The sequence below is a fragment of the Neodiprion pinetum genome, chromosome 3, assembly GCF_021155775.2.
Source record: "Neodiprion pinetum isolate iyNeoPine1 chromosome 3, iyNeoPine1.2, whole genome shotgun sequence".
NCBI lineage: Eukaryota > Metazoa > Arthropoda > Insecta > Hymenoptera > Diprionidae > Neodiprion > Neodiprion pinetum.
Genome location: NC_060234.1, coordinates 39,422,789 through 39,446,550, shown reverse-complemented (window position 1 = coordinate 39,446,550; position 23,762 = coordinate 39,422,789). Strand labels below are relative to the sequence as shown.

At 42.3% G+C, this 23,762-nt stretch overlaps 2 protein-coding genes across 2 annotated transcripts; both read left to right on the top strand.

Annotated features, from left to right (window-relative positions):
* Positions 1–5,968: 5,968 nt before the first annotated feature.
* LOC124215016 (uncharacterized) lies at positions 5,969–12,638 on the top strand. The gene is made up of 2 exons (XM_046617866.2): positions 5,969–8,154; positions 8,219–12,638. The coding sequence occupies exons 1-2, from the start codon at positions 6,831–6,833 to the stop codon at positions 12,241–12,243; spliced, it is 5,349 nt and encodes a 1,782-aa protein (XP_046473822.1). The 5' UTR covers positions 5,969–6,830; the 3' UTR covers positions 12,244–12,638.
* A 1,110-nt stretch (positions 12,639–13,748) lies between these two features.
* On the top strand, positions 13,749–23,162 carry LOC124215019 (uncharacterized). The gene is made up of 20 exons (XM_046617870.2): positions 13,749–14,055; positions 14,246–14,609; positions 14,684–14,960; positions 15,221–15,381; positions 16,151–16,319; positions 16,441–16,643; positions 16,714–16,834; positions 16,929–17,118; positions 17,281–17,423; positions 17,493–17,698; positions 18,935–19,290; positions 19,481–19,844; positions 19,918–20,194; positions 20,456–20,616; positions 21,392–21,560; positions 21,682–21,884; positions 21,955–22,075; positions 22,170–22,359; positions 22,522–22,664; positions 22,734–23,162. Exons 1-20 carry the CDS (start codon positions 13,794–13,796, stop codon positions 22,938–22,940), a joined length of 4,287 nt encoding a protein of 1,428 aa, XP_046473826.2. The 5' UTR covers positions 13,749–13,793; the 3' UTR covers positions 22,941–23,162.
* The last annotated feature ends 600 nt before the right edge of the window (positions 23,163–23,762 follow it).

The following is a 23,762-nucleotide window of genomic DNA, read 5'->3' as shown; positions in this document are numbered from 1 at the left end:
AATATCAAATACGTCTACGTTATTCAACGAGAAAAGAGTGAAAACAAAATTTCTGCACATCTTATCGTTATTAATTAGCCGCACATTAATTTTTTCTACTTTAATGTGTTAAAGGGGTGGATAAACTGAGGCGGGTAATTCAAACATCGCAATTTAGAGGTAAATAAAGAATCCTCAAAGTGCTTGTACTTTCAGAATGTCAGTTGAATCAACGAATTTCTACAAGGTAGTTACTTAATTATGTAACCGTTTCAGGAACCGTAATACCTATGTTGACTGCAAGAATATCAGAAACAATTTATTTGTCATCATTTGACGGAGTAAAGATTGAAAACTTGTTATCAATGGGAATCGCAAAAGGTCGTTCCCAAGATTTTTCGCAAGACTTGTCACGTTTTGAATTCTGTTTGAGAGAAAAATATTGTAAGAAATTTCTTTCGATAGGCATTATATTCAGACGTTCGGCAAGAAAAATCAGCATACTTAGATTTATAGACGGGTATTTTGTACGTGAATCCATTCGCCGCCAAAGCTTGGCTAAAGCAATGATATCAGCACCATGTTTGGCCGTTTCCTGGACGAGAAAACGATACGAGGTTTATAGAAATAAAATATGACTGGGTTTCGGTCCGGCGGAAAGAGAGGTTTAGGTGAGTGACTGACGATCGTTGGATCAGAGGTGTTCCATAAATATTGTTGACTGAGTGTTAACGGACCAAACTGAAACCCGAGGAAATACTTTCCCCTATTTTCACAGGCAGAAGGGTGGTGATATACCGAACAGATTCGAAATATCTCCGGCCGAAATGCGAAGCTCCGTGACGGGGAGAGGGAGAGAGAGAGAGAGAGAGAGAGAGTCGCGCGTCGATGCAACGAGGTTTTAAAAGCTCTGGAAATTCCTGACTATTTTTAAGGGTTCTTTTGCCGCTTTGATGTCGGGCGCTCTTTCGTCGCGCTGCAATCGTCAGAACGAGGCTGCAGGGAGCGTGAAAACGGTAGCAGAGAATGAACCGGTACGACGAGTCGGTGAAAAAAGAAATCCGGTTTTTCGAGGCGAGAGCGTTTTCCATAAAAGCCGATCCGGAACTATTCTCGGCTCGAATCGAACTGTTTCGCGTTATTAGATTCGAGGCGCTGCGCTGTGCAGACTCCCTTAATCTGAATTCGCCGAGCGCGATTTCGATTTTCGCAACATTCGAATTGCCAGTCTGTTCTCGTCCCGTTGCGGGCGCTTGGATTATACTTTTGCACAGCTTCCTGGCCGTAGAAGCTCAGGGAATCGACTTGACTCCGAGTTGTTAGCCAAAGTAGTAATTTCCAAGTCGTAGTCCGAGGCTCTTTGCTCCCTTTTCACCAAACCCGCAAACTTGAACCGTTAACCACCAGCGATCTTCTTCCCCTGGAGTCGGCTCCGTGAACGAATCGAATAACCAACGGATGGGGGATCGGAGAGACGTCTGGAACTAGGAGAACCTTTGTGAGACTTCGTTGCGAGTGTTGTGAAAGCACGAGAAGAAAACATCTGTTCTTTTTCTGTCCTAACTAGAAATACCTGAACCCACTTTGTCAATCTTGCAACTCTGCAACAATGTTTCGGCTAAAGCGCGCCTTAACGGAATCCTGAACTACCCCGCAGAGTGTTTTGAAATAAGCATACTGGGATTCTTTCTCGTCTAATCGAATGCAAAAAGCTCAACGATTTTTATTCAACTATAGGGAATATCTTACACCGTACGTTTATCAAGATTAAAGGTGAAAAGGTGGAAAATTGCCCATGAAAAAATATCTTTCAGAGTGTTTCGTTTAAGCACAATCATTTCCTTTCTCAATAAGTAACGAGTCGAGAGGTTGTTCGTTTACAAATGAAGTGAATCGCGATTTTACAAAGTTTCAAAGTGATTTCAAACGGCTTCGAACTAATTCCAAAATCTTCCAAATGATTGCAAGTGGTTTCAAAACGCTGAACGATTATAAAGCGAACAATTAAAAATCGTTTTCAAACGGTTTTAAACTAGTCTCAAATAGTTTTAAACGATTTTAAATGGCTTCTAGCAATTTAAAAATTGTTTTTAATAATTTCAAACTGATTTGAAGAAGTTTCAAACGATTTCAAAGTTGTTTCAAACCAATTCAAGCGATTCCATACAATTTTTTAATGATTGTAAAATCAGAAATGATTTGCAATTTGGAAGAGTAAATAACCCGATAGAATCTAGTAAGCTAATCATCTCGCGAGGGTGAAATAAATTTCCTCATTCTTTATTTTCTCTTCCTCGTTCTTCCTTGCGTATAAAATCGTCGATGTAAAATTAAAATAAGCACAGATCGTGTCTGGCACTATACTTTCTCCGAAACTCGGACCACTTTCAACCCAAACACGTACAAACGTTTCTAGTTCGCGTTAGAATTGAGCAGCGCAGCGCGTTCGAGCGGTTTTAGAGTCATCGTAGTATCGAGTAGTATCAGGGCCTGGAGGCTAGAATTCAGTGAACGGAACATGTCGGCGAGCAAAACATCCACTTCCTTCCGTAAACGTGGCTACAACATTCCCCGGGTATGATCGTCGAGACCGCACGTGTTCCACTTTCCCGAGTGTAATAATGTCGAAGGTACACATCAACCGGCACGCGGGGTAAGAGCATTTAAAGATTAAAAATGGGCGGGTGCAACGTTCGAAAAATAATTTTCAAAAAATACCCGCTAACCACAATTCCGAGCGTCCGGCTTTCTTTTCCCTCTTGCAGCTTCCGCCGCGGAGCTCGTTAAGCCTCTGAAAGTGGGCGAGTAATCGCCTCGCGTTGCGCAGCGGTACCGAACAGGAATTACACATTGTAGGTGCGCTTCTGGATCAGTGCTCCTGAAAATCATGAAATCGCTAATTGCTCGCACAACACAGAACTTCGTTCTGACGCTCGCCTTACTCGAGCTCACATCTCTTAACTCCTGTTCAACTCGATCCCACACACACACACACACAGACACAGGAACAAACCGAATCCTTTGTTATCCCGACTCAGTTCCGCTGTTCAAGTGTCGGCACAAAATCTGAACCGTGAAGAAACGCGCGATAACAAACGGAACAAAACGCGAAATATGGCTCGGCCTCGCCCACCTATTTTTTGCTCTTTTCCCTCTCTTTCGTATTCTCTACCTTTCGACTTGCTCTCATATAAGGATCTGTGATATATACCTAGTTACGTACAGACTTCTTCGAACGTCGTAAGCCAACTTGTAGCATCAGGACGACGGTTTTACACGCCAATAAAGAAGATACGGCTTGAAGCACGGAACTTTTTAATTACCCGAGTGTTTCCTCTCTGTTTATCACTATTCTGTCTCTCTTTTCTTTTAACTTCATTTCTTACACCCTCAAATTTCAGCTGTACTCAATGCTGCGCTTATTCTCTTTCGAATCTACAACGCGTATATTTTCACCTTAGAACTACGATAATCAAGAGTCGAGGAGTTGAATTACCGGCTGAAATTTAAAAACTATCAAAGATTTCACAAGGATTCGTCAAGTAAATCCTCATCCCCTTTTTTACCAATCATTTCATCAACTACGCGGTTTATTCCCCGGATTTTCTACTATCCGTGACTTTTCGCGTTCTCTTCTCAAGCAGTTGCACCCTTTTGGTGTCGCACGGTTTCCGTGAAAGTGCACTTTACGCTACTCGCGATCGATGGATATTCACCTCAATTTTCAGTCGAGCAAACCGTAAATGTTCACCTGCGGAAATAAGCTTCGCGGTATGTTCAACTTCGGTTTTCCGAAGCACTTTGCGGTATTACATCCATACCGCTAATGCAACTCCCACAACATAATTGCACTATAACGTCACGGGTCACACGGCTATTATACCGATAAGTGGCGCACAACCACGTGAAGACAATCGTATTATAACAATACCTTTCAGCGATTTACCAAATAGCTTTTGCAACTGTACAAAAATACTCTTCCGGAATTAATTTTTTGGTACAAAAATAATTGTGATTTCGAATATTGTATCTCTTTCAGATTTGTGGAGAGTCGTCGTTCAGAATTTATTTACGTTTCCAAAAATATAAGTTGACTAAGTTGAAAATATTTTAGCCAAGCTTTATTTCCTGCGAAAAGATTTTAGTGAATAAGTTGTTATATTTTTCCCAGTCTACATGGATTTACTTTTTATTTTTTTATTTTTTGTTTTTTTTTTCCTAATTCGCAAATATTCTTTTCATCAGATATTTTTTTTGTACCGGATTTTCATTCACAACTTCTTCATTCGGCTGCCAAGTTCTATGAGTTTCAGATCTTTCGCTCCTTTGTTTTTGAGATCATCGCACAAATTTGTCCGACATACCAACACACTGTTCCCTTTTCATGGTGATAAAAAGTATCGCGAAAAAACAGTTTTTCTATTTTATTTTCCCATTTCATTCGACCTTCTAAACCAGAACAATCATAAATTTCTTCTCTACTGCTTGAATTTCAAAGTAGCTGCATATTTTTCTTAAAATAATGACCAGGTTTCCGGGGTTCGATCACCTGACGACAGTAATTTGTAGACACCTGGTTCACAGAATATTTGTACTTCATCGCTTCTAATATCAAGGGTGGTTATACATAATAAGAGAGAGCAGATGTTGTGCACTCTGTACACCGAACGTCTTCGGCGCCGTAATATGAAACTGTAAAATTGCGGAAGCGGCGAAACACTGCAGCTAATACACTGGCAGCAGCCACAGGAAGGAAAGCTCGAATCTTGCATAACGGGGTGAGCATAAATTGCAACGAGTAGTTATCCACCGTTACCTTGCACACCTTTTACATCGGTTCTATCGGAATTGAAAGTAAATTTTTGACCTGTTCTCATTTTTTGTCTCAAGATTTTCAAACCGGAATGTATAGGTACAGGCTGGTTCAGGTGTGTGAAAAATGGTATCGAACTTCTCCACCTCTCATCTCTTTCTTTCTCTTTGTTTCTGAAACTTCGAAGCAGGGATGGCTTTTTAGTGGCAACAGATTTGAGGATTTGTCAGGATCACAATCAATTTTTATCGAGCTCTTTCGTCGAAAAAATTATAAACGCGGTCAAAAACTGGTATCGAATGAGTTTTGTCAATCAAGATTGGCGGTTGCCGATCGCGCCAACTTCATTGAAAATAAACATGAACGCTCGCGAGTCAACGCGCTATCTCGTATCGCAAACTGAAGCCCTTGGTCTACCTGGCGAAAATATTATCACGTATACCTCCCCTCCCACGATCAAATTTGACACTCGACAAGTTTTGTACGTTTATAGATCTTTAGAGCTTTCGATCAAGCCCTGTATCAATATGATCACTGCACGGAGAGCCAAAATATACCAGTTATAATATTTCCAACACCGTAGAAATCGTCAGTTCAATCAATAATTTTCGTCGTCTTCGGAACAAACGCTTTTTGGTGTGTATAGATATAGAATCAGTGTTAAATGCGTTGGTAATGATCCGAACCGGGCAAATGGATTTACATTTCACACGTGCTTACACGGGAGTGTGATAAAAATTAGCGCATTGTCAATAAACAAAGATCACAATTGTGATTAAATTGTGATTTTACGAAAGCGACACCATTATCATGGAACATAACTGAAAGCTAAAAAGTGATTGTTGTACGTAGCGTGTAGTGCGGGCACGTGTAATAATAAACATATTCACGATACATCGAAATCTTTCTTCGTATAATTTTATTGTTTTCACGAAATTATTATCGGCATTGGTTTTTTAAAAGTAACCTTAAAGGATTTGACGAAAATTGATGCAAGTATGACGGAAGAGTTTCACCCTAAAGAAGAAAATTTCGCTGCGGCTGAAACACGTGGTGGAGTAAAGCAGGGAGGCAGGTAAGTGATAATTTACATCATTGACGTACGTTGGTACATCACATTGGCCTAAATTTATGAAATTTGGTCGATAACACAAGACTTCTCTTTCATATTGTTCAGTCAACACCCAAACTGCCCGGGCGAAGCGAAGTTCGGCTTACCCGCAGCAAGAAGGCAGCACTAAGCAGAGCACAGATCACCCGACAATCGATAGCCAATCAATGAATCTCTAGTTCAAATTCACTGACACTTGCGCATTTCGCTATTCTCTGACGTCATTCGCTATGAATTTTCTGATTGGCTCTTAGCTATGGGACATGCTTAGTCTTCCTCACGGGGAAGAAGATTCGTTTTCTAACGGTTTCCGCCATTCTTCTTCTTTCGGCTACCTCAAGTTCACCTCGTGTTCTTCTCTCAGCTAATTTTTCTAATTGCTTGGCTTCTGTTAACCAAAATTACTGTGTGTAAATTCGCTTTAAATCAATTATTTAATTAATTGTGTTTTGGGTGCATTCGCTGCCACGTGTTACTCTTGGCATTGTATTTATTCGGGTAATTCGCTAACTGTATATAGTGTACAATAAATATCATTATAATTTTTTTGTTTTTTGCCAAATTCAGTGCGCGCAGTTTTTTTTATTTTTCTCTTTTTATTGTGACAAACTGTATCAGACCAGATCCCGAATTCCTCTATTGTTACTCGCTTTAACATTTGGTCCTTCGAGCCGGATCGGTGCTGGTTTGGTCACAATAGAATTGTGCTTGGCTTATTCTCTGGGTTATTTCTCACGTTAACAATTCGTGTTCAGCATTTGGTGTATTCGCTGTGCAGTGCCAATCTGGTGAAAAGCTAAGTGTCAAAGGCATCGCTGGACACATCGGGTGTCGCCTTTGGCGGTCAGTGTACACCGGTACATAGAACTTTTCCGTATCATTTGACCGAAAACTTAGTTCCGGGTCACCAGCACTGTTATTCGCATCATGTCTCTCAACAACAAGGCTGCGCTGCAGCAGGACCGGGTTGATTCTCTGGCCAACATTGATCAAAGACTCACGCCTGAGGCACTTCAGGCGATGTCTCTCGAGCAAGCCATGGCCCAGTTGGCTTTAGTCAATAGAACCGTCGACCGTATTGAGGCCTTGCACGAACGCATTTACGAGGAGCACGAAGAAGTGCTCGAACATGAGTACCACACCGCTCAGGTCTATCAACGTGGTGCAACGCTGTACGGGAGCCTGCAGACCCGCTTGGAGGCCAAGGTGAACTCCCTGAAGGCAGAGGCGACACCTAGGCATGCAGATGCTACACAATTTTTCGCGACTGGGCCATCCTCTACTAAATTGCCTCACATAAAACTACCGACATTCGACGGGGATTATACGAAATGGCGTGGGTTTAGGGACTTATTCACCACCCTCATAATTGATGCCGAGCAACTCACTGGGGCACAGCGCATGTCCTACCTCAAGACGCAACTCAAGGACGATGCACTGGCACTCATCGCAAACGTGCCTCTTACAGACGAGGCATTCCCTGCTGCTTGGGATCTCCTCGTCGCGCGTTATGATAACCCTCGTCGGCTTCTCAACACCTACTTGGAGGAACTCCTCACCACAGAGCCAGTGCCTAATCACTCGGCACCTCAGCTAAACGCACTTGTATTACAGACACAGAAAATTATCGATGCGATGGGAACCTTACGAGTCTCCATTGCGGACTGGGACCCTATCCTGGTTTTCGTCACCCTCAGACGTCTGGTACCAGAACTTAGGGAGGAGTGGGAGAGTACCCTGGGCATCTCGAATGAGCTGCCGGCGTACCAGAAATTACAAGACTTCCTCATCGGGAAGGTACGCGCCTGGGAGATCAGCGCCATCGGAGTCACCTCACGACCAACCTCACCCAAGGAGGACAAGGCTTCAACCTCCAAGCTGCTAAAAACCTCTAGCAAGCCCCCAAACACACGGTCACCCTCACATTCCAGCAAGACTGCAAGTACCCCCTCTGGTTCCACCGCTCAAGTATACTATACACCTAAAGAGGCTACAGATGAACCAGGCATCTGCCAACTGTGTAGGCAAAAGCACTTTATTTTGTACTGTCAGCAATTTAAGGTTGCCTCTGTCGCACAGCGCCGTACTATGGTTCAAGATCATCGACTGTGCTGGAATTGTTTGGGACGCCACCGCTCACAGGACTGCCGCACCACTACAAGATGTCGCCACTGTGGCAACAAGCACCACACGGCCATCCATGAAGAATCTCGGGCTAATCCTCAACCGACTGCTGCTTCGGGCAGCTCAGGTACAGAATAGTCCTATTAGGTCATTCGCTATGGACAGAATTCGCTAACTGCAATTGTTTTTAGGGCTCAATTCTCTGGAAACAATAGCCTTACTTGCTACAGCAACTTGCAGGGTATATTCGACAACGGGAGCTCCTCTGACAGCCAGACTTCTGATAGATCAAGGTTCTGAGCTGTCATTCATGACGAATTCGCTACACAAGAAACTGGGACTTCCTCTGAAATCCGCAAACGTGGGCCTACGGGCCATCGGCAACACATCTGCTGGCCGCACATTGGGCTCATGCACTGTTGAGCTACATTCGCTATATGGGAAGAATTCGCTAAAAATACAGGCCCACATTCTCTCTGTGTTGGCGGTAGACTTGCCGTCATACACCCTTATCGACAAGAAATGGTCGCATCTACTGGGACTGCAATTGGCTGACCCGCAATTTCTGCAGTCCAGACCAATTGACATCATTTTGGGAGCAGCACCTGCAGCTTTCATCATGAATGAGAAGATTCGCAAAGGGCCTGTTGATTCGCCAATTGCTCAGTCAACCCTCTTGGGCTGGATTGTCTACGGCTCAGTCAATCCAACTGCTACGAAATATTCGGCCAATTCTCTGCACGTGTCAGCCGACGAACAGCTACCGGATCTGATCTCCAGATTCTGGGACCAGGAAGAACCGCATGATGAGCAGCACATTCGCTATAGTGAGCAGGAGGACGAATGTGAAGCTCACTTTAGATCCACACATTATCGTCACCCAAATGGGCGTTACGTGGTGCACTTGCCACTCAAGGACAAGGTAGAAGCACTTGGGAATTCACTGAGATCCGCACAATTTTCACTGCGTCGGGTTTTGAAACGGATGAGCACGGACACTACTTACAGTGACCTCTACCACAACTTTATGTCTGAGTACGAGAACATGGGTCACATGAAACACATTTCTATGGCAGATCTACCGGAACAACATTGCTTCCTACCTCATCACGGTGTCCTCAAGGAACAGAGCACTACTACAAAGCTCAGAGTAGTGTTCAATGGATCATGCAACACCTCATCAGGAGTTTCGCTGAATGGGATCTTACACGTTGGGCCAAAAATACAAGTAGACATCTGCGATGTACTACTCCGCATTCGTCGGTTTCCAATACTTTTTGGATCCGACATCACAAAGATGTTTCGGCAAATTGACATAGATCCGAAGGACTGGCCGTTACAGTCCATCCTCTGGAAGACCAAGGACAATTCTCAGCAAGCGTACACCCTCACTACGGTCACATACGGCACAACTTGTGCTCCTTATCTTGCTGTCAGGACTCTACTGCAACTAGTAGAGGACGAAGGATCCAAATACCCGCTGGCAGTAGCTCCAATGACTGAAACCCGCTACGTAGATGACATCTACGGGGGAGCTGACACAGAGACGGAAGCGATTGCAATCGCTAAACAAACCAGGGAACTCTGTGCAGCTGGATGCTTCCCATTAACAAAATGGTCAAGTAACAGCGCTCGGTTACTCGCTACAATGTCACCAAACGATCAACCAGTGAACTCGCTACGGGAAATCGGAGATACTACGGTGAAGGTCCTCGGAGTTGGCTGGAATCCTCACCACGATGTATTCCAGTTCAACTATCACTTGGCTGAAGATCCTCCAGCAACAAAACGGGCAATCTTGTCTGAAATTGCTCGTCTGTATGATCCTCTCGGTTTCCTCGCTCCGATCATCATCAAAGCCAAGGTGATCATGCAAGAACTCTGGCTTGAAAAACTGGGCTGGGATGATCAATTGGCTCCGACACAACTCCACAAGTGGACGGTATTTCGAGCGGACCTCACCAACCTTGCTAACCTCCGGGTAAACAGATGGATTAATCTCAAGGAGAATGTGTCTGCAGAGCTCCACGGGTTCTCAGACGCATCCCAACTCGCTATGGCTGCGGTGGTCTACCTGAAGGTGACGGATCTTCAGGGGAATTCGTCAGTTGCACTTTTATGCTCCAAAACTCAAGTAGCCCCTCTGAAACCACTCACAATTCCACGTTTGGAGTTGAACGCTGCCGTACTTCTCACCAGACTTACTCTCTACGTGCGAAAAACACTTAACTTGGAGCAAATACCAATCTATTTGTGGACTGACTCTGCAGTAACCCTCGCTTGGATACAAAGTCAACCCTCTCGCTGGAAAACTTACGTACGCAACAGGGTTGCGAAAATACAAGACACTCTTCCTGGAAGCCGCTGGACCTTTATCGCTGGGAAAAGTAATCCAGCTGACTGTGCTTCGCGAGGACTGTCAGTTGGCAAACTGCTGAAACACCCGCTTTGGTGGTCGGGTCCAAAATGGCTCAGTTTGTCCCAAGAAAACTGGCCAACTATTGAACCACCTGCTACGACCGCAACTCATCAGGAAGAGAGACCAGGTCTAACCTTCATGACATTCGCTAAAACAGATTCACATCCTCTGCAAATTCTCTTAGAACGCTTTTCTCGCTGGGTTTCGCTGGTTCGAACGCTTGGAATCTGTCTACGTGCCATCAGCCGAATGAAAAAGGTGCCACAGTCCTCACTAGCCACCCCGCTATCTGCTGGAGACCTGGAACCCGCAAAATGGCTACTGGTCAAATATACACAAGGCCAGTACTTCTCATCGGAACTCAAGCTGCTTTCTGACGGGGGATTCCTACCAAAAAATCACCCACTCGCCAAGCTGACCCCCTTTGTCGACTATCACGGAATTTTGAGAGTCGGTGGCCGCTTGAAAAATTCGCTATTGGACAGTCAGCAGAAAAATCCAGCGATTCTGCCTAGATACTCACTGCTGACGTCACTCCTCATCGATCATGCACACAAACGGAACTTTCACGGGGGAACGCAATTGACTCTGGCTGCGTTACGCCAATCCTACTGGATTATTGGTGGCCGCGTACCAGTCAGATCTCACATCTTACGCTGCGTAGTCTGTGCTAGACACCGAGGTGTTCGAGCACAGCAATTGATGGGACAACTGCCCCCCTCTAGAGTGACTCCCGCACGAGCGTTTCTACATACAGGATTAGACTACGCTGGGCCAGTCACTCTGAAAACCTTCCAGGGTCGTGGAGCGAAAACTTACAAGGGGTGGATTGCAGTTTTCGTGTGCTTCACGACCTCCGCTATACATCTGGAACTCGTCACGGACTACTCTACAGGCGCATTCATCGCAGCGTATCGGAGGTTCGCAAGTCGCCGGGGCGTCTGCCACACCATTTATTCGGACTGTGGTACAAACTTTGTGGGTGCAGATGCAACTCTAAGGGCTGAATTCGCATCAGGATCAAAATCACTGGGAGAACTTTCACATTTACTGGCTACAGATGGCACAACCTGGAAGTTCAATCCGCCTGGAGCTCCGCACTTTGGAGGTAAATGGGAAGCTGCCGTCAAGTCTATCAAATTCCATCTCACAAGAACTATCGGAGAGCATCTGATGACTTACGAGCAGCTCACTACGGTGTTGACACAGATCGAAGCCGTGGTAAATTCGCGGCCTCTCGCCCCACTCTCGGAAGATCCTGCCGACCTGGAACCACTAACTCCAGGTCACTTCCTCATTGGAGAACCACTCACCGCTGTTCCGGAACCTTCGCTACCTTCAACAACGGAATCGACGCTAACTGGGTACAAGTTGCTACAGCAACTGTTGCAACAGTTTTGGAGACGTTGGAGCAACGAAGTGCTTCAACGTCATCAGGGCATCTCCAAATGGCATCGGGCGTCCAACGACATCAAAGTTGGCTCTCTGGTGCTCCTCACAGATGAGCGGTTCCCACCTACCAAATGGCCACTCGCTAGGGTAATCGCTATCCACCCAGGGAAGGACGGACATACCCGCGTAGTGACACTGAAGACAGCTACCACGGAATTGACCCGACCAATTGCGAAACTATGTGTTCTGCCCATTGAAGATCTTGACGTCTCAGCCGTCAACCCGGGGGAGAATGTTCAGTCAACACCCAAACTGCCCGGGCGAAGCGAAGTTCGGCTTACCCGCAGCAAGAAGGCAGCACTAAGCAGAGCACAGATCACCCGACAATCGATAGCCAATCAATGAATCTCTAGTTCAAATTCACTGACACTTGCGCATTTCGCTATTCTCTGACGTCATTCGCTATGAATTTTCTGATTGGCTCTTAGCTATGGGACATGCTTAGTCTTCCTCACGGGGAAGAAGATTCGTTTTCTAACGGTTTCCGCCATTCTTCTTCTTTCGGCTACCTCAAGTTCACCTCGTGTTCTTCTCTCAGCTAATTTTTCTAATTGCTTGGCTTCTGTTAACCAAAATTACTGTGTGTAAATTCGCTTTAAATCAATTATTTAATTAATTGTGTTTTGGGTGCATTCGCTGCCACGTGTTACTCTTGGCATTGTATTTATTCGGGTAATTCGCTAACTGTATATAGTGTACAATAAATATCATTATAATTTTTTTGTTTTTTGCCAAATTCAGTGCGCGCAGTTTTTTTTATTTTTCTCTTTTTATTGTGACAAACTGTATCAGACCAGATCCCGAATTCCTCTATTGTTACTCGCTTTAACACATATGTATGGGTAATTCAGAAGCAAATGAACGTAAAGCAATACATTTTGGCATAAAACGTGTGTGAAGTGCCATCAATTTAGTGTCTTCTTTGACAGACCGTCGTTTGACGTGGTTGTAAAATCTAGCTCGATCATGAGAGTACTTGGAAGACAGTATCAATCCAGACGAGAGATCGTTCATGATAAATATTTAAACGATTACTGAAACTTGGGTATCTTGAAACTCTACACACGAGGCGTGTTTTTGATCAGGACTACCGGTTGACCTTAAATGATACGCTACATAGTTAAACACTGCGCGCTCAGTGTCCTCTATCTAGAAAACGATTCAACGTATAAAAAAACTTTTGACATAAAAGTTGTAGAGATGTTTATCTTGTAAAATATTGATGATAAATACAAATAGCGCAAACCCCAAAGGAAACGAGACATTTTCAAAAAATCGATTTTTGTGACCTTTGACCTTAATTTTTGACAGACGCGGACACCTTACAATATGTAGATTTTGAGACAAGTTTCAGGATGTCGAAATGAAAGTTTATACAAATATACAGCTGGGTAACTCGAATTCCATAGTGAAACTACTGAAATGACTGGACTGTTAAGATGTTCATTAGAAACATCCGCATTCGCACAAGGGACAAGGAAAACTGCAGAAAACCTCAAATTTTTACAAGCTGCCACTTTGCGAACTCAGGTCCTCCCGTTCCGCAGTCAGATTGTAATCAAAAAATTTACTGAAACATGGTATTTACTGTATGTTGTTTCTCGCTTATTAGATATTTCGGAACTCGTTATGATATTATACAGTGACCCTCAGATTAAATGTGCATATTTATAGCGATGATTTTACCCCTTATAAGAAATGGCTGTCACCATTCTGAAACGTGTTTTAACGTTTCTATTTTAACCACCGAATTCATTACAATATTTTAACATTACTATAGATTACTAATTCTTCTAACTCGTTCTACCACTTTTTGTACAAACATTGACTATATATTCTGGAGAAGATGCTTCATTCGGTCAGTCTTCCTCAAATCAAGTAACCGCAAACGCACAATGCTTTTCCACCACAACGTACTCGTGACGGTACTGTTCCTTACTTCGATACAAAGTTATGGCTCTGCATCTATGAATACGGTTCCATCTATCCATGGTTCGGACAAAACCAGGGAATGGATCAAAAGGATTGTTGGCTCGTTACGACAACCGTGGATCGAAGGTTTCAAATCTGTTCTCCATACCACTGAATCTTCCTGTGCGACCGAAGTCGCGGTGTTGATACAAGCGATGGAATCTGGCCAAGAATGGGCTTTTCAAAGTAAGAAATAAGCTAATCATTTCGAGGGGTATTTTGTGAATATACTTCCTCAAATATCGGGTGTAAAGAATGCTCTGTTATCATAAAAGTGGAAGAGTCTCTCCATATGCCGAAGGTCGCCTCGTACGAAATGTACAAGACCTTGTGTAATCGATTATGCAGTTAGTAATGATTCTATTTTCTATAATAGTGCTGGATGCTTCGTCGGGTTTTCAAACCGGACTTATGAAAGGAAACTTTAGAGACGTCGGATTGTACGACGAATGCGTCGAAGTCAATGGGCAATACAACCACGTCAATATCCGGGGTAAGCACTGCATGGTTTCTCTGGGTTCGGCGTCTCCTACGTCACCTGCGGTTATTGGTATCGATTATCTCCGCATTTCATCATCGATTTGTGTTCCATCGTCGTGCAACGAGACTCACGTTGAGCAGATCTTCAATGCTACCGTCGCAAACATACCAACTATCAGCCACCTAGGATTAGAAGCAAGTAACGCGTCCTGCGCGGACGTGGGATCCGATGACTTGAGTGCTGGAGAAATTTACACGCTGTAAGTTGGCATTATATGTAGTTTAGGGAAACAATCACGTTTGATCGTTCAAGAAAACAGTGCACTCCTTACAGAATTTTTTTTCTGGCCGTTGCCGTATTCATGATTGCTTGTACGATCTGCGACTTTGCGAGACGACACAAGCAGACAGAAGCATCTACCGTAATGAATACGTTGGCGAAATTTTCCCTCTACACCAATGCACTCGCTGTTTTAAGCACGAAAGTAGAATCTGACACGTTTCAATCAATCGAAGGTATCAGAGTTTTGAGTATGTGCTGGGTCATACTGGGTCATCGTTTCATCGTTTCATTCCTCAGGCCAGTTGTCAATGTGTTCGAAGTTGTTGAAGTAAGTTGAACAGTTCACTCAATGTGCAGTATAGACGATAATTGCTCTAACGATTGATGGCTACTTTATCGGCATGATAGTACGAAAATCGTGTTTTAGCACGATACAGGGCGATGTCACAATCTGGAATACTTTTCTAAGTGTGGGATTTGCATTCTAGTAGAAACGATTATTAATAAGTAAACTCGCGTTGTTGCAAAATACAAATTATCCAGCGTTACGGCAAGCAAATCAGTAATATTGTCACAATCGATCCACAGTGGGCGAGTTCATGGACATCTTTGTACATTCAGACCGCGCCATTTGCTGTCGAAACCTTCTTTCTAGTGAGCGGATTTTTCACGGCTCACCTGCTGCTTAAAGCTTTGAAATCGGGGAGACAAATCAATTGGCTAATGTTTTACCTTCATCGTTACCTCCGGTGAGTTTCAAAAACTTTGATTCAAAGCTATACAGCTCGGTTAAGACAGTAGATGTGCAATGCACGTCATAAAGTGATTCAATGTTTTTCATATCCTAAGTATTTTTGATAACGTGTGTTTTAAGTATTTTTGAGATGAATCAGGAATCCGATGATCACCAAAGGAAGTTATTTTTTCCGCGCATTTATACAGTTTTGAGCCTTCGAAGTTGACAGATTTTTCATGATTTTCTCAAACGGCGTTATAGAACAAATTACCATCTTCTTTCTTCGGGATGAATTTTACAATTTCGCAATTTCAAGAATTACAAACTAATTTATCTGATATACGCTATGGTCACACTTGGTGATTCTTGAAATCGCATATTTGGACTTAAGAATATTATTACTTACTCATCGTCAGTATTTTTTAAAAGAAACATGTATCCCAGAAAAGGAAAACTATAGTTTTTTCCATTGCGCTGTTTGACAAAATTATCAAACATTCGTCAACTTCCAGAGCTCAAAACTGTACGACTGAACGGAAGATATAGTTTTTATGATCGTAATCGGATTCCTTGAGCTCGAAAATTCTTTCAACCAACCTTTTTGAAAGAAAATATTGACCTCAGATATTTGAAAACATTAAATTATATTACGACGCTATTTCTCACTTCAGCAGTTGAGTGGTTAATAGTGTACCGTGTCACTTTGCGTGTAGTCAAAAGCTACAGATGGGATATAACTCTTTCTCACTTGTGTACGTATAAATTCATATTTTTTCTTACAGAATCACGCCATCTTTCGTCGTCGTTATGTTGTTCGTTTCATTTTTTATAAATCGCTTTGGAAACGGCCCCCTATGGAAAATTTGGATTGGTGACCACGTAGAAATTTGCAAAAAAAATTGGTGGTTCAATGTGTTATACATTCAGAACTTTTTGAAACCAGAACTTATGGTTAGTATGGCCCAACGTATTTACTGGGTCAAACATATAATTCGTATAACAAAACAGAAATAGTCCTGGCATGGGTTTTTAATGGTAATAAATCTGATGAAATAACGCATGAAAATTTCAGTGCTTACCCCACACCTGGTACTTGGCTGTTAATATGCAGCTCTTTTGGCTATCGCCAATTGTCATATATCCACTTTACCGCTGGCCAAAACATGGAATCCGAATACTAGGTTTCGTCCTCCTCGCCTCGATTTTTATACCACCCGTTGTTCTAGGTATCAATGGTTACACTAACAGAACATTTACCATGCGCGTAGACTCGGGGTAAGTGAATATTAACGAACCACATTGTTCATCGAATGGAAGAAATTCGTTATAACCATTTCCACATCAGAATCATAGTCTTCGGGGACTTGTTCAACTTCTACATACCGACTTACAATCGAGCCAGCGCTTACTTCTTTGGAATGTTCTTGGGTTACGACGTAGCGACCAAGAAGAGGCAACTTACGAAGGTATTTCAGGCAAAGTTTTCGCATGACAAGCAATTCCAATCCTATTTCGATGGACAACTGATCGTTTAATATCGACACATTTTCCGATTTTTAGGTGAACGTATGGATCAACTGGACTGCAACCTCCGTTCTTCTCCTATTTTGTATGTGTGCTACTCATTTCAATTACAACAATGCTTTTGCGTACAACCGTGTATCGGAAGTTGTACTCGCACTTACGTTACGTCCGTGTTGGTCAGTTGCCATTGCTTGGATCATTTATGCATGTACTCACGGATATGGAGGCAAGTATCAGTTTTATTTTTGTGAATGGACAGCTGCTCTGAATTACGGAACACTGTGAAATTCCTAACTCGAAGGTTCCTGATGCAGTTGCCGAATAGGACTCTAGTCAGATAATACGATACATTGATGAGACATACTATTCAACATTGATAATATTTTAGGCCCCGTCAACAGCTTTCTGTCCATGCCGTTCTTTCGGCCACTCAGTCGGTTGTCATTTTCGACTTACTTGGTGCATTTGTTGATCCAATTTCAGAGGAGTGCGGCCGCACGGACTCCTGTGGTGTTTTCGAATTCTTTGATAGTAAGTTTTTTTTCTCGCAACTTCCGTTGTTCAACCTACGCATTTGAAATTCAACCCATCTCTTTGCAGATTCACGAGTATTTGATTGATTTGGTGCTTTCGATCGTCGCGGCTTTTGTTTTCACCTTATTTTTTGAGTCTCCATTGGTTGTGTTGGAGAAAATTTTCGTCAGTTCCAAATCAGAGGCTAACCAAGTCACTGTGGTGCAAGGCACGGATAACGGACTGCAGGTTAAGGAGGAAGGAATTCGAAAGGAATCGACGAAGAAGGACTGATGTTGCCGTTTTCTGTCAACCGTTATATTTTAGAAAATATTATGTCGAGAATTGGCACTATTATAGAATAGTTCTACCCACGCCACTCCTTCTGTATAGTCGAAGTTTCTTTATTTTCAAAGTCGCCTCGTGATTCTGTATACTTGATTTTTTTTTAATTTTTTCTTTTGAGGGATAAAGGTTGAAGGTTTTGGTTTCGAAATAAAGTACACTCGCGATTTGAGCCATCGGTTTTTTGTCGTTTATTAGCTCTTATGGAAAAAGCCTTGCGGCATAAAACCCACGACGTTTTATGTTGTTTACGTTTCTTCCTTTGTCAAGAAGCCAGTTTGGTCCGTGCCATTGCAATCCTCGGTTTGCGTTTGATTTTTTGATCGGAGAATCGAGGATCGTATTGCTGTTCACCCGCGTTCGGAGAATCTGGAACCATACGACCGTTCACCCGATCGTTTCGATTATCGAATTATCTCCTTTCTTTTGGGAAGTCTGTGAGAGAGCACAGGACTCTCTCGCCTTGGTGTCGTTGCGCGACGGACGACCGGGTCTTCCTGACTATTTTTACGTGTATTGCACGCTCGCCTCCTCGCTCAATGGAGATTTGGCATCCCTGTTGACGCGAGTTGGTCGAACGCGCCAGCAACCAAAAATCATCATGGCCCTGGACGCAAAAGACTCGTAGGCACTGCACAAGGCGTGTTTTTGATCGGGACTACCGGTTGACCTTAAATGATACGCTACATAGTTAAACACTGCGCGGTCAGTGTCCTCTACCTAGAAAACGATTCAACGTATGAAAAAACTTTTGACATAAAAGTTGTAGAGAATTTTATCTTGTAAAATATTGATGATAAATACAAATAGCGCAAACCCCAAAGGAAACGAGACATTTTCAAAAAATCGATTTTTGTGACCTTTGACCTTAATTTTTGACAGACGCGGACAACTTACAATATGTAGATTTTGAGACAAGTTTGAGGATGTCGAAATGAAAGTTTATACAAGTATACAGCTGGGTAACTCGAATTCCATAGTGAAACTACTAAAATGACTGTATGTTGTTTCTCGCTTATTACATATTTCGGAACTCGTTATGATATTATATTTATAGCGATGATTTTACTCCTTATAAGAAATGGCTGTCGCCATTATAAAACGTGTTTTAACGTTTCTATTTTTACTAACCAATTCATTGCAATGTTTTAACATTACTATATATTACTAATTCTTCTGACTAGTTTTACCACTTTTTGTACAAACATTGACTATATATTCTGGAGAAGATGCTTGATTCGGTCAGTCTTCCTGAAATCAAGTAACCGCAAACGCACAATGCTTTTCCATCACAACGTACTCGGGACGGTACTGTTCCTTACTTCGATACAAAGTTATGGCTCTGCATCTATGAATACGGTTCCATCTATCCATGGTTCGGACAAAACCAGGGAATGGATCAAAAGGATTGTTGGCTCGTTACGACAACCGTGGATCGAAGGTTTCAAATCTGTTCTCCATACCACTGAATCTTCCTGTGCGACCGAAGTCGCGGTGTTGATACAAGCGATGGAATCTGGCCAAGAATGGGCTTTTCAAAGTAAGAAATAAGCTAATCATTTCGAGGGGTATTTTGTGAATATACTTCCTCAAATATCGGGTGTAAAGAATGCTCTGTTATCATAAAAGTGGAAGAGTCTCTCCATATGCCGAAGGTCGCCTCGTACGAAATGTACAAGACCTTGTGTAATCGATTATGCAGTTAGTAATGATTCTATTTTCTATAATAGTGCTGGATGCTTCGTCGGGTTTTCAAACCGGACTTATGAAAGGAAACTTTAGAGACGTCGGATTGTACGACGAATGCGTCGAAGTCAATGGGCAATTCAACCACGTCAATATCCGGGGTAAGCACTGCATGGTTTCTCTGGGTTCGGCGTCTCCTACGTCACCTGAGGTTATTGGTGTCGATTATCTCCGCATTTCATCATCGATTTGTGTTCCATCGTCGTGCAACGAGACTCACGTTGAGCAGATCTTCAATGCTACCGTCGCGAACATACCAACTATCAGCCACCTAGGATTAGAAGCAAGTAACGCGTTCTGCGCGGACGTGGGATCCGATGACTTGAGTGCTGGAGAAATTTACACGCTGTAAGTTGGCATTATATGTAGTTTAGGGAAACAATCACGTTTATCGTTCAAGAGAACAGTGCACTCCTTACAGAATTTTTTTTCTGGCCGTTGTCGTATTTATGATTGCTTGTACGATCTGCGACTTTGCAAGACGACACAAGCAGACAGAAGCATCTACTGTAATGAATACGTTGGCCAAATTTTCCCTCTACACCAATGCACTCGCTGTTTTAAGCACGAAAGTAGAATCTGACACGTTTCAATCAATCGAAGGTATCAGAGTTTTGAGTATGTGCTGGGTCATACTGGGTCATCGTTTCATCAGTTTATTCATCAGGCCAGTTGTCAATGTGTTTGAAGTTGCTGAAGTAAGTTGAACAGTACACTCAATGTGCAGTATAGACGATAATTGCTCTAACGATTGATGGCTACTTTATCGGCATGATAGTACGAAAATCGTGTTTTTAGCACACTACAGTCCGATGTTACAATCTGGAATACTTTTCTGAGTGTGCGATTTGCATTCTAGTAGAGACGATTATTAATAAGTAAACTCGCGTTGTTGCAAAATACAAATTATCCAGCGTTACGGCAAGCAAATCAGTAATATTGTCACAATCGATCCACAGTGGCTGAATTCATGGACATCTTTGTACATTCAGGCCGCGCCATTTGCTGTCGAAACCTTTTTTCTAGTGAGCGGATTTTTCACGGCTCACCTGCTTCTTAAAGCTTTGAAATCGGGGAGACAAATCAATTGGCCAATGTTATACCTTCATCGTTACCTCCGGTGAGTTTCAAAAACTTTGATTCAAAGCTATACAGCTTGGATAACACAGTAGATGTGCAATGCACGTCATAAAGTGATTCAATGTTTTTGATATCTCACTGTCTAGTATTTTTGATAACGTGTGTTTTAAGTATTTTTGAGACGAATCAGGAATCCGATCACCACCAAAGAAAGTTATTTTCTCCGCGCATTTATACAGTTTTGAGCCCTCGAAGTTGACAGATTTTTCATGATTTTCTCAAACGGCGTTATAGAACATATTACCATCTTCTTTCTTCAGGATAAATTTTTCAATTTCGCAACTTCAAGAATTACAAAGTAATTCATCTAATATACGCTATGGTTATACTTGGTGATTCTTGAGATCGCATATTTAGACTGAAGAATATTATTACTTACTCATCGTCAGTATTTTTTGAAAGAAACATGCATCCCAGAAAAGGAAAACGATAGTTTCTTCCATTGCGCTGTTTGACAAAATTATAAAACATTCGTCAACTTACAGAGCTCAAAACTGTACGACTGCACGGAAAATGTAGTTTTTATGATCGTAATCGGATTCCTTGAGCTCGAAAATTCTTTAAAAAAATGTTTTTGAAAGAAAATATTAACCTCAGATATTTGAAGACATTAAATTATATTACGACGCTATTTCTCACTTTAGCAGTTGAGTGGTGATTAGTGTAACGTGTCGCTTTGCGTATAGTCAAAAGCTACAGATGGGAAATAACTCTTTCTCACTTGTGTACGTATAAATTGATATTTTTTCTTACAGACTCACGCCATCTTTCGTCGTCGTTATGTTGTTCGTTTCATTTTTTATAAATCGCTTTGGAAACGGCCCCCTATGGAAAATTTGGATTGGTGACCACGTAGAAATTTGCAAAAAAAATTGGTGGTTTAATATATTATACATTCAGAACTTTTTGAATCCAGATGTTACGGTTAGTATGGCCCGACGCATTCACTAGGTCAAACATTTAATTCGAATAACAAAGCAGAAATAGTCCTGGCACAGGTTTTTAATGATAATAAATCTGATGAAATAACGCATGAAAATTTCAGTGCTTACCCCACACCTGGTACTTGGCTGTTAATATGCAGCTTTTTTGGCTATCGCCAATTGTCATATATCCACTTTACCGCTGGCCAAAACATGGAATCCGAATACTAGGTTTCGTCCTCCTCGCCTCGATTTTTATACCACCCGTTGTTCTAGGTATCAATGGTTACACTAACAGAATATTTACCATGCACGTAGACTTGGGGTGAGTGAATATTAACGAAACACATTGTTCATCAAATGGAAGATATTCGTTATAATTATTTCCACATCAGAATCATAGTCTTCGGGGACTTGGTCAACTTCTACATAGCAACGTACAATCGAGCCAGCGCTTACTTCCTCGGAATGTTCTTGGGTTACGACGTAGCGACCAAGAAGAGGCAACTTACAAAGGTATTTCAGGCAAAGTTTTCGCATTACCAGCAATTCCAATCCTATTTCGATGGACAACTGATCGTTTAATATCGACACATTTTCCGATTTTCAGGTGAACGTATGGATCAACTGGATTGCAACCTCCGTTCTTCTCCTATTTTGTATGTGTGCAACTCATTTCAATTACAACAATGCTTTTGCGTACAACCGTGTATTGGAAGTTGTAGTCGCACTTACGTTACGTTCGTGTTGGTCGATTGCCATTGCTTGGATCATTTATGCATGTACTCACGGATATGGAGGCAAGTATCCGTTTTATGCTTGTGTATGGAAAGCTGCGCTGAATTACAGAATACTGTAAAATTCCTAACTCGAAGGTTTCTGATGCAGGCGCCGAATAGGACTCTAGTCAAATAATACGATACATTGATGAGACATACTATTCAACATTGATAATATTTTAGGCCCTGTTAACAGCTTTCTGTCCATGCCGTTCTTTCGGCCACTCAGTCGGTTGTCATTTTCCACTTACTTGGTGCATATGTTGATCCAATGTATGAGGAGTGCGGCCGCACGGACTCCTGTGGTGTTTTCGAATTCTTTGATAGTAAGTCTTTTTCTTTACAACTTCCGTTGTTCAACCTGCGCATTTGAAATTCAACCCATCTCTTTGCAGATTCACGAGTATTTGATTGATTTGGTGCTTTCGATCGTCGCGGCTTTTGTTTTCACCTCATTTTTTGAGTCTCCATTGGTTGTGTTGGAGAAAATTTTCGTCAGTTCCAAATCAGAGGCTAATCAAGTCACTGTGGTGCAAGGCACGGATAACGGACTGCAGGTTAAGGAGGAAGGAATTCGAAAGGAATCGACGAAGAAGGACTGATGTTGGCGTTTTCTGTCAACCGTTATATTTTAGAAAATATTATGTCGAGAATTGCCACTGTTATAAAATAGTTATACCCACCCTACTCCTTCTTTTATTCAAGTCCGATTTTTCTTTGTGTCTGACGCGCGCCGCACCATAATTATTAGCTGTATCGGATTGTACTTGATTACGCATGTGGAAATATTTTGTTTTAATAAAAATTATTGATTGATTTCGAATCTGTGCATCGAGCAGATTTGTACTTGGCGTATCTCACTGACCTTCTAAGTTTTTCGCATGAAATCTTCTCAATGCTATTGTGCCACCAAGTATTTCCTTGATGAAAGAGCCTCCCAAAAAATTATCCGTCTGGAGATCCCCGCGGATTTCTCTGAAACAAGTGCTGAATAATACCTTACTATACCCTAATACTCAGGGAGAAATTTTAACTTGAATATGCGAATCCTTCCGAAGATATGTGGAAGCAAAGTTGACAAATTTCCATACATTAGATAGAACCACCCAACAAATAATCTCAACGCTGAATCCAACTCGCGTATGTACCTCCAAAATAATTCAGTAAAGCCATAACATCCCCTGAAACGTGTATGCTCTTCCAAGGCATGATATATAATCGAAACGATATAAAGATAGAATTTCATTTACATCTCAAGGTATTTTTCTAAACAGGCCCACCAAGTACCACGTGTTACTTTCTTTCAATAAGTCATTTTGTTTTTACATTTACACAATTATCATTTGTAGTTGGATAAGTTTAGGGTGAGTCTGACCCCAGTGTGACAACAGTGAGATTCTAGAGAGATGTGAAAGCTAAGTGTC

Excerpts from the sequence above, each read along its gene's own strand:
- LOC124215016 (XM_046617866.2), top strand. The coding sequence starts at position 6,831 with ATGTCTCTCAACAACAAGGCTGCGCTGCAGCAGGACCGGGTTGATTCT. Across the intron at positions 8,155-8,218 it reads TGCTGCTTCGGGCAGCTCAG|GGCTCAATTCTCTGGAAACA; the intron begins GTACAGAATAGT and ends AATTGTTTTTAG.
- LOC124215019 (XM_046617870.2), top strand. The coding sequence starts at position 13,794 with ATGCTTTTCCACCACAACGTACTCGTGACGGTACTGTTCCTTACTTCG. Across the intron at positions 14,056-14,245 it reads CCAAGAATGGGCTTTTCAAA|TGCTGGATGCTTCGTCGGGT; the intron begins GTAAGAAATAAG and ends TTTCTATAATAG. Across the intron at positions 22,665-22,733 it reads TGTTTTCGAATTCTTTGATA|ATTCACGAGTATTTGATTGA; the intron begins GTAAGTCTTTTT and ends ATCTCTTTGCAG.